This window comes from Peromyscus leucopus, chromosome 20, assembly GCF_004664715.2.
Source record: "Peromyscus leucopus breed LL Stock chromosome 20, UCI_PerLeu_2.1, whole genome shotgun sequence".
Classification (NCBI taxonomy): Eukaryota; Metazoa; Chordata; class Mammalia; order Rodentia; family Cricetidae; genus Peromyscus; species Peromyscus leucopus.
This window is the reverse complement of record NC_051080.1, coordinates 4196501-4213125: the sequence shown is the minus strand read 5'-3', so window position 1 is coordinate 4213125 and position 16625 is coordinate 4196501. Positions and strand designations below refer to the sequence as shown.

The following is a 16625-nucleotide window of genomic DNA, read 5'->3' as shown; positions in this document are numbered from 1 at the left end:
TGTAAGTGCACACCTTTAGTCCCAGCACTTGGGAGGCAGAGGTAGGTGGATCTCTGTGAGTTTGAGGCCAGCCTGGTCTACAGAGCAAGTTCCAGGACAACCAGAGCTACACGAAGAAACCCTGTCTCGAAAAACAAAACATAACAAAACAAAAACAAAAACACCCAAACAGCACAGGACACATACCGCGTGGCTGGCTGAGCCGCTCTGCTTGGACACGGCAGCCTGGTACTTGGCCATGCGATCCTTTATGGAGGTTTCCGAGAGGCGTGGGAGTTCCACACTCCGCTTACTCTCATTCTTCTCCAGGTTGAATGGGGGGGATGACACATGACCTGGAGGTGTGGAGAGAAACACTTCGTTAGAGGATACGGGGGTCCCAAGTCTCGGGTGACTGTGATCTAACGCTTAACGTTTTCTATGAGAAGTACAAGAGAGGTCAGGCGTGGGCCTTGTCCGTAATCCCAGCACCGGGGTGGGTGAGGGACTAGCCCCACACATTCAAGGTCAACGGGGACTACAGAGAGAGACCCTGTTTAAAAAAAAAAAAAAAAAAAAACAAAAACCCAAAAGCAACAACCAAAAGCATACACACACAAAAAGAAAATCAGAAATAGAAGTGTCTTTCATAGGTAATTTTAACTCACTTTCCTAACAGAGTGCCTTTACCATTAATGTACATTTATACACACACACATTCAATCACACACACAATTTTAGTATTTTTGTTCACTTATTTTCTGTGCTGTGAATGAATTTTTTTGTTTTGTTTATAATAAGCACCCGGACTACCTCGAAGCTACCCCCCCCCCCTGCTCTGGGACAAATAATCTTGGTCAGGGATTCCGTCCGTCTACGGAAGTCCTCCCGTTCCTGATAACTGTGGAGTCAAAGTGTCTGTAGCACGTCACACCCCTCAGATGTACCCAAGGATGGATTAAAAATGCAACAAAAGGGGGCGGGAGAGATGGCTCAGAGGTTAAGAGCACTGGCTGCTCTTCCAGAGGTCCTGAGTTCAATTCTCAGCACCCACATGGCGGCTCATTCAGGTGCCTTCATCTGGTCTGCACTGCAGGCTGAAACACCAGATACATAATAAGTAAATCTTTAAAAAAAGAAAAAAGGCTTGAAAAATGCAGCGAGAGCACACTGGGCAAGCATGGCATGCTCATGTCTGCAATCCCAGAACTGGGGAATCAGACTGGAGGGTCAGAAGTTCAAGGTCAATTTTGGCTACATAGGGAGCGCTAGGCCAGCCTGGGCTAGAGACATTGTTTCAAACAAATGACAAAAACAAAAACCAGGAAAGCTAACAGCAGAACAGGGGTTGGGGATTTAGCTCAGTGGTGGAGCACAAGGCTCTGGGTTGGGTCCTCCGCTCCAGGGGTGGGGGGAAGAGCAGAACAGTTGGGAGCCGCTTGTAGCTGACACACAGACTTCTGTCTGCCATGGCCGTTCTTCCTTTAGCAGCACAGGTTTTGACTGCAAAACGTTCGCGGTGACTTAGTTGCTTCTTGGAGGGCTTTTCCACACACTCTGTGCTTACTTATTTCCAAGTCATCCAGGGAACAGCTGTTTTCAGAGGTCCGCCTTCCACCTGCATTGCGGCTTTGGGTCCAGAGACTCTGTTCAGAAGATGGGAAATACTGATGTAACACTCGAAACTCCTTCATTAACAAAATCCAGAAGGTCGGCACATTTTAAATGTCAAGCAGTATATGTTCACAGATGCTCAGGGACAAATAAGTGACTTTATATAAGCGAAGCTCATGGCTACTGACCAGCGGTGCCCAGCCAGCTTACACATCAGCACTGAAATGTAAACAATCGCTGGAGGGGAGTCCCTATCCATATCTTAGGTGACAATGACATGTCCCTTAAACCTGCAGCACCCCTCCGCCTCACTGCACCCCACTGTCGCTGCCTTGGCAGTCTTCATCATTGACTCCTTAACATCCCATTCTCTGCTTAACTGGTTCTTTTCCCACATTCTAATCCAGTCTTGGCAAGACTGCCAATATCTCAACCAATAAAAAGTAATTATTCAGCCGGGCATTGGTGGCGCACGCCTTTAATCCCAGCACTCGGGAGGCAGAGCCAGGCGGATCTCTGTGAGTTCGAGGCCAGCCTGGGCTACCAAGTGAGCTCCAGGAAAGGCGCAAAGCTACACAGAGAAACCCTGTCTTGAAAAACCAAAAAAAAAAAAAAAAAAAAAAAAGTAATTATTCTAAAATCTCCATCTCCCTGAACTCTCCTGTTCAAAATTCTTTCAGAATTCCCAGTTACCCTTGAATATCACTGCAAGTGTTCAGTGTGATCCAGATGACCTCCTGGGTAAATCAGTGCCCACCCAGCCTCCTCCGGGTATTCTGTGACACATCCTTTATCCTTCAGGGAACTCACACTGCTCTGAGGACCATGGCATAATAAATGAGGCTCCCTCTACCCATATTATGCTTGTCCTTCTTTCTAGCAAATACTATTCCTTCAAGACTTAGTGTCAGCCAGGTGGTAGCACATACCTTTAATCCCAGCACTCGGGAGGCAGAGGCAGGCAGATCTCTGAATTCAAGGCCAGCCTGGTCTACAGAGTGAGTTCCAGGACAGGCCCCAAAAGCTACAGAGAACCCCTGTCTCAACAACAACAACAACAAAGCCCCAAGACTGTCACTTTCTTCTATACACATATAGCTACTCCTTCCCAAAGTCTGAGGTGCCCAGCCACATTTTGTTACAATGCTTGGTAGAGAGTGTGGTAACTGTCCTCCCACTGACGCAGAAGCCCTCTGAGAGAAACGATGCCTTTGTACTCACACCCTTCCAGGATTTGTAGATTGTAGCATCATTCATTCATTCATTCATTCATTTTTGAGACAGGGTTTCTTTGTGTAACAGCCCTGGCTGTCCTGGAACTCGATCTGTAGCCCAGGCTGGCCTAGAACTCAGAGATCCACCTGCATCTGCTTCCCGAGTGATGGGATTAACAGCAGCAGCACTGCCTGGAGACTGTAGCATAATTTGTTTCTTCGGTGCCAGGGACTGAACCTGGGGACTTGGACACGCCAGGCAAGTGCCGTACACTGAGCTATGCTGCAGACACTGGGAACAGATTTTGTTTTGAATACAGTATTTTGTGATTCTTGAAATCCTAACACTTGGTGTCTTATATTTTGGATAGACCTTTAGTTATAGTTACAAATTAGGTTAAGTGTAGTGGCACACACCTGTAATTAATCCTAGAGTGGAGGAGAGACAGGGATCAGGAATTCAAGGCCAGACTGTGCAAATATATGAGGCTATAGGAGATCCTGCTTCATAAAAACCAAAATATATAAAGTTTTAAATTACAATTTTAGGACTAGAAATATACTCAAGAAAAAGCCACTTAGTTTTACAGAATATTCCCAAACACAGTAGATGAGGAATATCTCATTCTGTAATAACAGCCTCCAGCCAGAACCTCTCATTCAAATATGTTTCCAGACAACTAGAAGTAGGAATTAGGTGAAAGCCAGTGTGTCAGGAGGTAAGAGACATTTCTTTCTTCCCTCTCTCCCTTCCCCCATCCCCTCCATCCTCCATCCTCCACCCCACCCCCCACCTTTCTTCCAGGATGAGGATCAAATGCAGGGTCTCAAATATCCTAGGTAAGTGCTTTGCTGCTGAACACTTTGAGTTCAATACTTGAGAAACTTCTTTCTTAAATATCAAAAGTAGTTAGCCAGGCAAGGGCCACCAGTTAGCCAGTCCCGGCTGCCTGTGAGGTTGCGTTCCCGCCAATGGTATGAGACGCCCTCACCACCCAGCACAGGGATAAAGGACAGGAGCCATCTTGGCCTGGTGTGTTAGCTCCAATGCACCCTTTTTACAAAAGCATTGCCGTGCTGATTTCTCTGTGTGCTCCTTCGTATGAACAGGGATTTCATCATTTGTTTGTTTCTGATTAATAATCCCTAATAAAAGTTATTAAACTCTTAAACACAATGAGCTAACTGACTTCAAAAATTTACTATGTCGTTAAAACAATTTATTCCTTTCTACCCCTAATTATCCTGTAATAATATATTTCAAATAAAAACCAAAATAAAGTTGAGAGGGGTGACTCATGCCTGTAATCCCAGCGCCCGGGAGACTATGGGAGAAGGGCTGCCCTGGGTTCCGGGTCAGAATGGGCTATGAAGGAAGACCTTGTTTCATAAAACCAAACGAATAAAACCCTAATGTCGTCACATCTTACTCGGTCAGGTCCACTCACATCAGCTACATCTGTATGACTTATGTGGCTCACTATTTCTGGCTCTGGGAGAGTGGAAAGCTGACAGCCGAGGCGGGAGTCAGGGTCTGGACACGCTCCATCCATATTCCTCGTCCTGAAAAGGCCAAGTGTTGCTGCTGCGACCCAGCCTGGTGCTGGAGGAGGGGGTCTAAGTGGGAGAGCCAAAATAAACTAGCATTTATTTGGGACCGTGGCAGGAAATTAACAGTGATTGCTCAAATTCCAAGAGTTCAAGTGTTACTATACTATAAGATCAATTCAGAAATTGGTATTTTGGGGACTCAAAAAGGAGAGATCCTGGAAATTACAAACACATCTCAAACTAAAAGAAAATGAGCTCCGTGGCCTTTCTCCCTCCCTCCCTCCTTCCTCTCTCCCTCCTGCCCTCCTCCATTTATATTCAGGTACCTAGAGGATGAGATAGGGTCTCACATGTAGACCAGGCTGAGCTTGGACTTGTGATCCTCCTGCCTGAATTGTGGGTTATATATTCTTCTTTAAATATAAAACAAAACAAAACAAAATCCCTATTTTATAGTGTATGTGAGGCCGGGCGGTGGTGGCGCACGCCTTTAATCCCAGCACTGAGGCAGAGGCAGGCGGATCTCTGTGAGTTCGAGGCCAGCCTGGTCTTCAAAGCGAGTTCCAGGAAAGGTGCAAAGCAACACAGAGAAACCCTGCCTCTAAAAACAAACAAATAAATTAAAAATATAATGTGTGTGTGTGTGTGTGTGTGTCCACGCGAGTGTGTGCAGCACATGCACACATGTCCTACGGTGTACATGTGGAGGTCAGGTCAACTCTCAGGAGTTGTTTCTCGTGGTGGTTTGAAAGAAAATGGCCCCCCTAGGCCCAAAGGGAGCGGCACTAATAGGGAGGGGGTGTGGCCTCGATGGAGTGGGTGTGTCACCAGGGGTGGGCTGTGAGGTCTCAGGAGCCCAAGCCAGGCTTACCGCCTCTTCCTGCTACCTGACGATCCAGATGTAGAACTCTCAGCTCCTCCTGCACGCTGCCGTGACGATAATGGACTAAACCTCTGAACTGTAAGCCAGCCCCAGTTCAATGTTTCCCTTTGTAAGAGTTGCCGTGGTCGTGGGGTCTCTACAGCAATAGAACCCTGACTAAGACAGTTCTGCCACCGTGGATTCCAGGGATCTGAACTTATCATCAGGTCGGCAGCTGATGCTTTCTCCTGTGGTGCCATCGTGACCCCCTACATATTACATATTTAGTGTTTTAAAGCAAGTGTTTTCTAACACACACACACACACACACACACACACACACACACACGTATACATATATAGAATACAATGTGATCAAGCTCTACTTTCTTTTATCTTTTTCTTTTTTCTTTCTTTTTTTTTTTTTTTTTTTTTTTTTGAGACAGGGTTTCTCTGTGTAGCCCTGGCTGTCCTGGAACCAGACTGGCCCCAAACTCACAGAGATCCACCTGCCTCTGCCTCCTGAGTGCTGGGATTAAAGGCGTGTGCCGCCACCGCCCAGTTTAAGTTCTTCTTAACAGAGGAATTCACACTCTGCCAAAGATAAAAGCCAAGTACTAACCCAAGAGTACATGCTGCAGCCCTCAAGCTCACCTCTGGTCCTAGTTCCACGCTCTGCCCTGCATTAGGTTCCACAGGATGAACAGGAACGAAACCTGCAGAAGCTTTCTTTGTCATTTCCCGAGAATAAGGCTTCCCATCTTGGCTAGCTTTTCATTTAAGCACTTGAAATAATAGTGGGTGTGTTGTACCCGTAACCTCAGCACTCTAGAGGTGAAGGCTTGAGGAACATCCAAAGTTTGAGGTCATCCGCTTCTACATAGCCAGGTTCAGGCCAGGGCATCATAGTGAGACCCCAAAATATGGGTATAGCAGCACAGGCCTCTATTTTCAGCACATGCGAAGTGAAGGCCGGAGGGTTGGGAGTTCAAGGTCATCCTCAGCCACATAGCAAATCTGAGGCCAGCCTGGGCTAGGCAACATTGAACAGTTGAGGATGATAACTCAGCTAGTAGTGTGTCTGCTTTACAGACAAGAAGGCCTGAGCTCCCCAGAATCCAATTTTTTTTAAAACTATATATGGGGATATACACTTGAAATCCCAGTCCCGGGGTGGTGGAGACAGGTGGTTCCCGGAAGCTCACCAGGCAGCCCCAGAAGCGGTGAGATGGCTCCAGAGATAAAGGCACATGCCACCAGGCCCAGTGATGAGTTGGGTCAATTTGGAAGAAGGGAACTGGCTGGTGTGATCATTCCCTGACTTCCACACAGGTGCTATGGTTCGTGCCCCACCCCCACCCCACCCCAGAGTATTATATGAAAACCATAAAGTAAACAAACAATGAAGCAAGACAGACAGCTCCTGAAGAATGAGGGGCCGTCCTCTGAGGCAGGAGGATCCAGCTGGCCAAGACAAGGAGTAGGATGACCGAATCTCACAACAAAACCCAAACCAAAACAACACCTGCTACCAAACAGCCAAACCTAAAACACAACAAAACAAAACTCTGGGAGCCTTAGAAATACGGTCTGGTGGAATAGGATTAGAATCCAGATCCTTGGGAATGTGAGGCAGGAGTTCAAGGCTAGCCTGGGTCGTGGGAAACTGGGAATCAGTTGTAAGGAAGAATGTGGCTCTGAGGAGGCAGCCGCCCCAGGGCCCAGGTAGGGCTCAGGTTATCACTTTCACCTTCAGACCAGAATGCGAGATCTAGAGCCCATTTCAGGGCAGGGAGAAGCAGCATTTCTCCAGGATGTAAGGGAGAATAAAAGTCCAAACAGAACAAAACAACACACACACACACACACACACACACACACCCCTCTGCAACAGATTTATATATCATTCCAAAATTTTTTCCTTGGACACACGGACACTCCAGGAATGTTCCACCCTGCCAAGCACAGAAAAGCCAAGACAGTTGATTTGAAGGCTTTGTGGAATTTCCCGAGGCTTGGCTCACCCCACCCTGCAAGTTCTTCCCTGTTAGCTGACTTGTGACCTGCCTCGTGTGAATGCCTCTTAAGTCCTTTCTGTGAATTCATCAATCAAATGTACCAACAATAAGAGAGTAGGCACTTGAGGCTTTTAGCCAGGAGTCTGTAGAATATTTTTCCTAGAATTAAAAATAAAAAAAAAAAGAAAAGAAAAGAAAGAAAGAAAAGGAAAGGAAAGGAAAAGGAAATTAGGTTTTAAATGATTAACAAGGCAGATTTCCTATCTCATCAACCCTTATTTTCAGGAAAATTCTTTTCTCTCCAAGGCTCAGGTGTGCCTGAACTCATGGCAATCCTCCTGCCTCAGCCTCTTGATTACTGGGGTTATAGGCGTGAGTCACCACGTTCAGTCAGATGGAAGTATTTGCTGTACAAGTGTAAAGGCCTGAGTTGGGATCCCTAGCACCTATGATAAGCCGAGTATGACAATGCATGGTATAACCCGAGTGCTAGCGTGGACAGATGATAGGTGGATCACTGGACCTGCTGACCAGCCAGCCTGGCAATTGGTTAACCGAGCTCCAGGTCCAGTGAGATCAGTGAGAGACCTGGTCTCAAAACAAAGCACCAAAAAGGTTGATGAGATGGGGTTTCTCTGTGTAGCCCTGGCTGTCTCGGAACTTGCTCTGTAGACCAGGTTGGCCTCAAACTCATGGAGAAGTCACCTGCCTCTGCCTCCTGAGTCCTGAGATCAAAGCATGCACTACCACGCCCAGTTTCCTTTTTTTTTTTTTTTCAAGAGAGGGTCTCACTGTCCTGGAACTAACTATGCGGACCAGGCTGGTCTTGAACTCACAAAGACTTGCCTGCCTCCACCTCCAGAGTGCTAGGATGAAAAGCATGTGCCATGGCAAATGGTGATTCTCAGGCCAGGTATTGTGGTGCATGCCGGTGACCCTAGCTTCTGGGCAGTGGAGTAGGAGGATCAGGAGTTGAAGCACAGATTTTGAGACCAGCCTGGGCGGCATGAGATCCTGTCTCCCCTCCCAAAAGCAGAGACTCTCGGCGTTTATGCAGAGTTCCTTATCTGACTGATTCCCTGCCTCCCACCCTCTCACTTGGACTCTTCCTACAGACGCGCTCTCATTTCCTAAAAATCAAGGATGGAGGAAGGGTTTTAGGGAGAAATTGGACTTTTGTAGAACTATGTATAGAAACTGTGGGGTATAAATGAAATCTCTTAATTTCTCAAAGTATTAAGTGATAAAAAATTTTTCTTTGGCAGGGCATTCATTGGTGGCGCATGCCTTTAATCCCAGCACTTGGGAGGTAGAGCCAGGCGGATCTCTGTGAGTTCAAGGCCAGCCTGGTCTATAGAGCGAGGTCCAGGACAGGCACTAAAACTACATAGAGAAACCCTGTCTTGAAAAGAAAAAAACATTTTTTTCTACTTCAGTGACTCTGAACAAAATGGTTCGTTCATATAAAAAATGCACATAGGAGGATGTGCTGGCCAGTTTTATGGCAACTTGACACAGACTAGAGTCATTTGAGAAAAGGGACTCTCAACTGAGAAACTGCCCCAATCGACTGACCTGTGGGAAAGCCTGTGGAGGGCCCAGTTCATGGTGGGTGGGGCCACCCCTGGGCTGGTGGTTCTGGGTTCTATAAGAAAGCAGGCTGAGCAAGCCATGAAGAGCAAGCCAGTAAGCAGCATCCCTCTGTGGCCTCTGCACCAGCTCCTGCCTCCAGGATCCTGCCCTGCTTGAGTTCCTGCCCTGACTTCCTTCAGTCATGGACTGTTACCCGGAAGTGTGAGTGAAATAAACCCTTTCCTCTCCAAGCTGCCTTTGGTCCCGGTGTTTATCACAGCAATAGAAACCCTAACTAAGAGAAGCATTTATCAACAAATACAGAATGTCTCTACATTTTCTGTATTTCTAAGTGTTCCATAAAAATTGTTAGCCTTACCATAAGCCAAAAAAGAAAAAGAAAAAGAAAAAAGAAAGAAAAAGAAAAAAAGTGGTATTTCATATCTAGTAGGCTAATTCAGTAGTTAAAACTGGGGGCTGGAGAGCTGGCTCAGCAGCTAGGAGCACTGGCTGCCCTTCCAGAGGACCCGGGTTCCGTGGCCAGCAGCCACATGGTGGCTCACAATCATATGTAACTCCAGGTCCAGGGATTCTGACACCCTCGTCTGGCCTCCACGGATACCAGGCACCCATGTGGTACACATACATGCAGGCACACACGGACACACAGAAGACGAAGAATAGTTCAGAATCCTACAAAGGCAGCCGCGGCTGATGGAGCTTGCGGGGTTATGTGCTCAGACAGTGGTAGTTCTGACATAGCACAGCCCTCCAGGACACGCTGAAAACACCCAGAAAAGCATGTCCTCAAAAGACGGCACATACCACAGAAATGATTTAAAACAAAATATTTTTGCCAAGATGCTCAGAGATAGAATCTAATTATTGGGAAGTGATTACGCAGCACAATGAAATAGACCCCATAAAAGGGGAAGTGCGGGGACTAGGAAGATTCACACTCAGGTCTATGTAACAAAGATGAAACTAAAATAAGATAAAGGCCACAAAACAGGGAGTTATGTAGTGACTAAAGCTACACAAAATCCAATTATACGCAGGGCGGTGGTGGCGCATCCCTTTAATCCCAGCACTGGGAGGCAGGGGCAGGCGGATCTCTGTGAGTTCGAGTCCAGCCTAGTCTACAGAGTGAGATCCAGGACAGCCAGGGCTACACAAAGAAACCCTGTCTCGGGGGCAGGGGAAGGGGAGGAATAAGGAATAGAGAGCGTATGTGAGGATACCACTATTGTACGATCTTCAGTTCACTCCAATTTCCACAGACGTCAGAGTCAGGCAGGGCTACAGCCATCTGTCTGAACAGTAACCAGTTCTAATATCCACGGAGCTCGCGTCGTACGATAGGATGCTCCTACACAAGTTCAGTCCTTGCTCTGAGGTTAGTCACATGACGTCAGGCATACCCACTAACTTCTCCAACTTCAGCTGTCTCCATGTGTAAAGCTGGGGTTATGACCTCCCAACCGAGGGCAGGAAACCGGACAAAATAACCCTCGAGGTTCCTGAGCAGTTCTACGGTCTCCATGGCAACATCTGGAGGCCAGTGGAGACGGGCATCTCTGCGCATCCACTGTCCGGTCAGGAGTGAGCCCTACGCAGGAAGCAGAGACCCCGGTCCCTGGCTCGCACGTGGTGTGTCTTTGCCTCACAAAGGCTTATGTAACGTTCCAGTCTTGACGCTGAGTTTCAACATGTCTGACTGAAATCAGACTGGCTGGAGCAGGAAGCAGTTAGTCGGCACAAAACAGATTAGAAGATGACAGATCGCTGATACACCGACAACGGCCATTCGGGAAGAAACAGTGAGAAGTATCAGAATTGCGCAAGGGGCACCTTTATATCTAGATCCATCAAAATCTCACCACAAAAGACTGAAGGGTTACGTGAGCCATTAATCACCAAATTTAATTTATACAAATGTGTCTTTTACAAGAAACGTTCAGCTACAGTGAGAAACCAGTTACAACAGCCCTACACTTTCAAACTATATATAAGCTATAAGCTACGGGTGACGTAGTAACTCAGTAAAGAGATTAATTAGGTGCATGAAAGCAGGGGTGGTGATAGACCAATAATCCCAGCACTTGGAAGGAAGCAGGAGGATAAAAAGCCAGCCTGGGCTACATAAGACCCAGCCTCAAAACAACACAAAACAGCAACAACAAGGAGGCTGGAGAGATGGCTCAGAGGTTAAGAGCACTGGCTGCTCCTCCAGGGGTCCTGAGTTCAATTCCCAGCACCCACAGGGTGGCTCGCAACCATCTGTAATGAGATTTGGTGCCCTCTTCTGGCATGAAGGCATACATGCAGACAGAACATTGTATACATAATAAGTAAATACTAAAAAAAAAAAAAAAAAAAAAAAAGCAACAACAAAACTCTTGGGTTTGATTCCTAGCATCCATATAATGGTTCACACCATCTAAAACTCCAGTTCCAGGGGAGATCTGGACCTGGTGTTTTCTTCTGACCTCCATGGCCATGCACAGATACACAGACATATATTCAGGCAAAACACTACACACAAAATAAATCAGCCCACCATCATCCACAAGAAGCCATGTATAAACTGTTTCTTTTTTCTTTTTCTTTTTTTCCCCGAGACGAGACAGGGTTTCTCTGTGTCATTTTGGTGCCTGTCCTGGAACTCACTTTGTAGACCAAGCTGGCCTCGAACTCACAGAGATCCACTTGCCTCTGTGTTGGCATTAAGGGCGTGTGCCACCTCTGCCCAGCTCAACTGTTTCTTTAGTGCGGGCTGTAGAGTTGGTACAGGTAAAGTCAGGCTTTAGTCTGGTGCTCTGTTCTCTCAAAGGGCCATACCACTGCGGCACATATATGCTATTACATGTCACTGTTATGTGAAACTAAAAAAAAAACATAGTCATCATTTCTAGGATTTGGCTTAGTTTAAGACTGGGTCTCAGCTGGGCAGTGGTGGTACACACCTTTAATTCTAGCACTCAGCGGTGAATCTCTGTGAGTCTGAGGTCATCCTGATCTATCTCAAAAAAAAAAAAAAAAAAAAAAAAAAAAAGACTGGGTTTCACTATATAGTCCAGGCTGTAGGCAGGCCTCAGATTCACTCTGTAGCCTAGGCTGGCCTAAAACTCTTGAGTGCTGGACTTGCAGGACAGACGTATCACAACTTCATCTGTCACATGTTGTTATTAATTGGCAGGTTCTGAGCGATACTTCAATAGTCTTCCTCCTGAAGGGGGTCTAGTGTGCTTCTCAGACTTCCAAGCCCCCAGACACGGAGCTTGCTGACCCAGACCTTCTGCAGGTGACACTGTGCCAGCATAAGCACCTTCTAATTGCAGGCAGGTTGGTTATTCTTCTACCTAAAAACAGACGAAGCTTTCCTAACAGTCTGATTGAAATATTGGACTAAACAGCCAAGCACAGGGCTGTGAGCCTTGGATCCTAGCCCTAGGGAGGCAGAGGCAGGGGGCTCTCTGTGAGTTTGAGGCCAGTTTAGTGTACAAAGTGAGTTCCAGAGCCAGCTAGGGCTACACAATGAGACCCTCTCTCAAACACACAAGCACACACACACACACACACCAAAACATTTTGAGTGTGTGTGTGTGTGTGTGTGTGTGTGTGTGTGTGTGTGTGTGTAGGGGAGTGAGTGGTTCATTTGGGTGTGTATATGTGTGAGTGTGTGTGTGTGTGTGTGTAAGTGTGTGTGTGTGTAGGGGAGTGAGTGGTTCATTTGGGTGTGTATATGTGTGTGTGTGTGAATGTGTGTGTGTGTGTGTGTGTGAATGTGTGTGTGTGTGTACAGGGAGGGAGTAGTTCCAGAGACTGAATCCAGGGGCCTTGTGAATGCTAGGCAAACACATGCGCTGAGCTATAGTCTCAGTCCTGGACAAAACTTTTTAAAGTAGCTGATGTTTCCTATATGGATAATTACACTTATTCTGAAACAGTTATAAAACCAAGGAACAAAGGACTATTTCATTTAGGAAGTAAGAAAGGCACACACACAAATACCCAGACCTAAAAAAGCCCAGGGAACTAACTCTCACCACCATTCTCCAGTGAGCTCAGCTGCAGGGCCGTGCAATATCAACACCCACCCCCCCCTGCCCTGCCCTTCTTAGGAAGAGTCAGGGGAACGACACAGGGTACCTAGCCCGGCTTGCCTCAGCCTCCCAGAGTGCTAAGATGAGTCATGGGTCACCATGCTTAGCTAAGGGTCATCCCTTGTAGAGCGGTTTCCTCTCTGCTTGGACTATTTCTTTGAACAGACTTGTCTTGACCCATCTCTCCCTAGACATTTACGAGAGAAAACTCTCTCCAGAGTCTTCCACATAATCAGCATTTTTGTTTGCTGCTGCCCCAATCGCTTCCTACCTTGGGCCAGTTCCGACACGCGCAAGCCCTTTCCACTGAACCCGCATTGTGTGTGCCGCATGACATCAGACGTCCCACCCCGGCAGGGTCTGGGAGAAGACTTACAATGGAGCTTTGAGTCACAACAAAGCCCCTTCCTCTCCACTTAAGATGTCTTACATTTTTTCCCCTTCCATTTAAAATTCTTCTTCCCATTTAAATAAAAAACATTTTTTTTTTTATTAAGACCATAAAGGGGAAAGAAGGAGTTGGCAGGCCCAGGGAACTGAAAAAGTTGAGAGGGGAGTTTAAGAAATGTCATAAAACTGCTTTGTGGTTACAGCTCTTGCCAACTGTTCCAGTGTTAAAGCAGAGTTAAAGTGAGCACACAGAAAAGGATTCTAGCTAAAAAACAAACCCCAAAACCTTAAAAATTCTTCCTAGCATTCCAAGATGGTCTCCAGTCAAGACCTCTCCTGGGCCGGGAGGCGGCAGTTGCAGGGTTACTGGAAGGAACTGACAGTACCACCCCAGACCCAACCCAGGACTAGAGGATGAGCTATCATTTTCTTCATCTCAGAAGGAATGCCTTCCACTATTACTTCACCAACACAGGGATTCGGGCCAGCTCTCTGCTTAAGACAGCTTTTCCACATAGTTGAAATCTAGAGTATGTGATGGCTTTGCTACCTGTCAGATATGTTTATTTCATTATGAGGACTGTTATAAAAAAAAAACACAAACCATCCCGTATACAATGCCAGCTATGCAGGAAAGTATGAGAAAACTGGAAAAACTGACCAGCTCTGCAGCCCCTGGATCACACTGAAGGCACCAGCATATGCAACTCATTTTCTAGTTAAGTAATTCCCTCTGGGGACTTGTGTGCAATCCACATGAAGGATCAAATTTCATTAGCAGATGCAGGAAAATGCAACCCTGTGCATTTGCAAGTCAAAACTCCCAAAAGCTACACGAGCTGGGCTCTTAGCACTGATTTTCCCTGGGAGAGGAGTTGAGCTGATAAAAAACATTTGTTGGGAGGCAGAGATGAGGAAGTTGAGAAGAGAAGGGATTCAGTTAGCACCGAGACAACCAAGCCTCAGTCTAAACGCTAAACTCAGGCCTCAACGCTCAGGCTGCAGCTGCGTCCGCGCAGACGGCGGCGATTCAGGCAGCAGTTTCACCCCCAAGGCTACAAATGACAAAAGACACAGGAAGACAAATAAAAAGGGCGAGTGTAGGAGAGCACACAATCCTATCAGTATCCAACTCTCTTCATTTTTAGGTCCCAACCTGAATCCCAGACTGAGCTAGATCTAGCATGAAACTAGACCGGGGACTCTCAAATCTCAGCACCCGTGTTCATTTGAGACTTTTACTAACGCAACTCGAATCAAAAGACAGACTGAGCACACATTCTACTCCAGCTGACCAGACAATCGGCCTCCGTTAGTAGAACGGTCAGTACTCCAGGTTTTCCGCAGAGAGCTTATCTAAGCCCTCCCGGCTCTTACCTTGGTTTGAGTGTGTTCGCCTTTCTCAAACATCATCTTTAGTCTGTTCAGTGGAACATTGTATTTCTCTATTTTGCCCGAAGCTTCAGTGTTTTCACTCATTTCAGATTTCTCCACTTCATGCCTGGAATCTCCCAGACAATTTTCCATGTTTTGATTTTCGGTGGCCTGGGCTCTAAGATCCAGGCTGTCCTCTGAGCGGGGAGACCGACACTGAGTAACGGCTTCCTGACGAGATCCAAATCTAGGTTTGGGCTGGGTTTGCTCTTCCTGGTCTGCTCTGGGTCCAGAAGCAGAGCCCTCCGTCACTTGGGTGGGAGGGTGGTCCACACTGTGCCCGGCCTCACGGCTGCTGTTTGGCAGGGTGTCTATGTGGGACTCTGCCCCGACCGCCGGGTTCTCCCACTTCTTCTTCAACACAGACAGGGTCCCTCTTCTGAAGTGCTGGGGGAGATTCTCCGTGTTCTAGAGGAACGAGAAATAAGTGCCAGTTATAACTTGCCTGTTACAGCAGCCAAACATGCTTCTTTGTAAAATGAAAGTTAAAACTCCAGGCTGCGCCTGGTCCACCGCCTGTTCAGACAGCTGTGAACAGTTACTGCCCGGCCACAGGAGCGAGCATCCACCCAGGGCCCGGAGGGGGAAGAGGGAAAAGTCAGGAGCTGAAGCAGGAAGTGGTAAAACAGGATAACCTTATAAGGACAAAGTGAGCAGCAAGGACAGCCTAGATCTCATGGTCGTTGCATTGGAGAGACTTTTTTCCTCCCAAGACTCACCCGGAAAGCAAAAAGAAGAAACAAATCGCTACGTACCGTCAACATTGTAACTATATTGAATAAAATTCAACATTGTAACTGTATTGAATAAAAGTTCACCGGTATGCCACAGAAGTACAGGAGGAAGTACGCTGGGAATTTTTTCTTACAAAAGAAACCAAGATGCTGTACCTGTGCGACTCCAATTCTAATTCTGGGAAGCAACATGGAAGACTGGATCTATCTATGACATCTAGAGATTTACAGTTTTTTTTTTTTAATGGGTGGTATTACTATATAGCTGACAGAATTTACACACATATAAATATTTTCTTTCCAGGCTCCTGTGTCAGTCAGAGGGACCTTGCGCATGGCTAGCAAATGCTCTACCACTGAGCTGCACTCCTAGCTCTCGGAGTTTATTTCTGCATGATAATCTAATCTTTCTCTTCTCCACTGCTTATCTATATCTACTCTGTAGCCATCTTGGAAAATTCACTATTTTACAGGTCCTGTGGTTGAGAAACACATGGGCCCCATAAGAAAAGAGAACCGCTACCCTCTGGTACTCAAAGGACACACTCATTTACACACGTACCTAAGAGGGTTCACTTTCACTCGGGTCAAAAATGATAGAAAAGATTGGAAGATAATCTGTAAATTGTAGGTGATGCAATAGAATAATAGTGGAAACATGTCTTAAGCATCGTGTGCCTTGAGAATCCTAAATGAACCAAATACCACCAACCTCCAGGACCTTCTTACTCTCCATTCTTCTGCCTGGGACACCTCAGGATTTCAACTAGGAGAGAAAGGACAATCGACGTAGGCCGGAAAGACGTCAGGGAATTAGTGGGATTAGCAGCTATATTGGGAATTAGGTCTAGCGCTCTTCTGATCACTGAGGGCCACACTTCACCGAGGAGCAGATGGACAGACAGAGTTACAGAAGAACTGCTGATTTAAACCCTGGCTGGAGGCTGCAGGCAGGGAGCAGAGGCAGAGGAAACACAAAAGGCTTAAGTTGAGAGAGAAAAGCCAGCTCCTGTCAGGTATGATGGCACAAATCCCACTCTCCCAGTTACTTGTTTGGAAGGCTGAGGCAGGGGAATAATTGCTTGGGTCCAGGAGTTTAAGATTTGCCTGCACAGCACAGACCCTGCGGCAAAGGATAAAAACAAATGGAA

At 46.7% G+C, this 16625-nt stretch overlaps 1 protein-coding gene across 2 annotated transcripts in view; it reads right to left on the bottom strand.

The window, feature by feature from the left end:
* The window catches only part of Lima1 (LIM domain and actin binding 1), a 108613-nt gene that overhangs the window by 27805 nt on the left and 64183 nt on the right, over positions 1–16625 (bottom strand). For both annotated transcript variants that reach the window (XM_028874591.2, XM_028874592.2), the window contains exons 4-6: positions 14684–15148; positions 1547–1625; positions 187–335 (exon numbers count right to left, since the gene is read on the bottom strand). In XM_028874591.2, coding sequence (XP_028730424.1) covers positions 187–335; positions 1547–1625; positions 14684–15148 — 693 coding nt within the window. The remainder of the gene's footprint in view (positions 1–186; positions 336–1546; positions 1626–14683; positions 15149–16625) is intronic.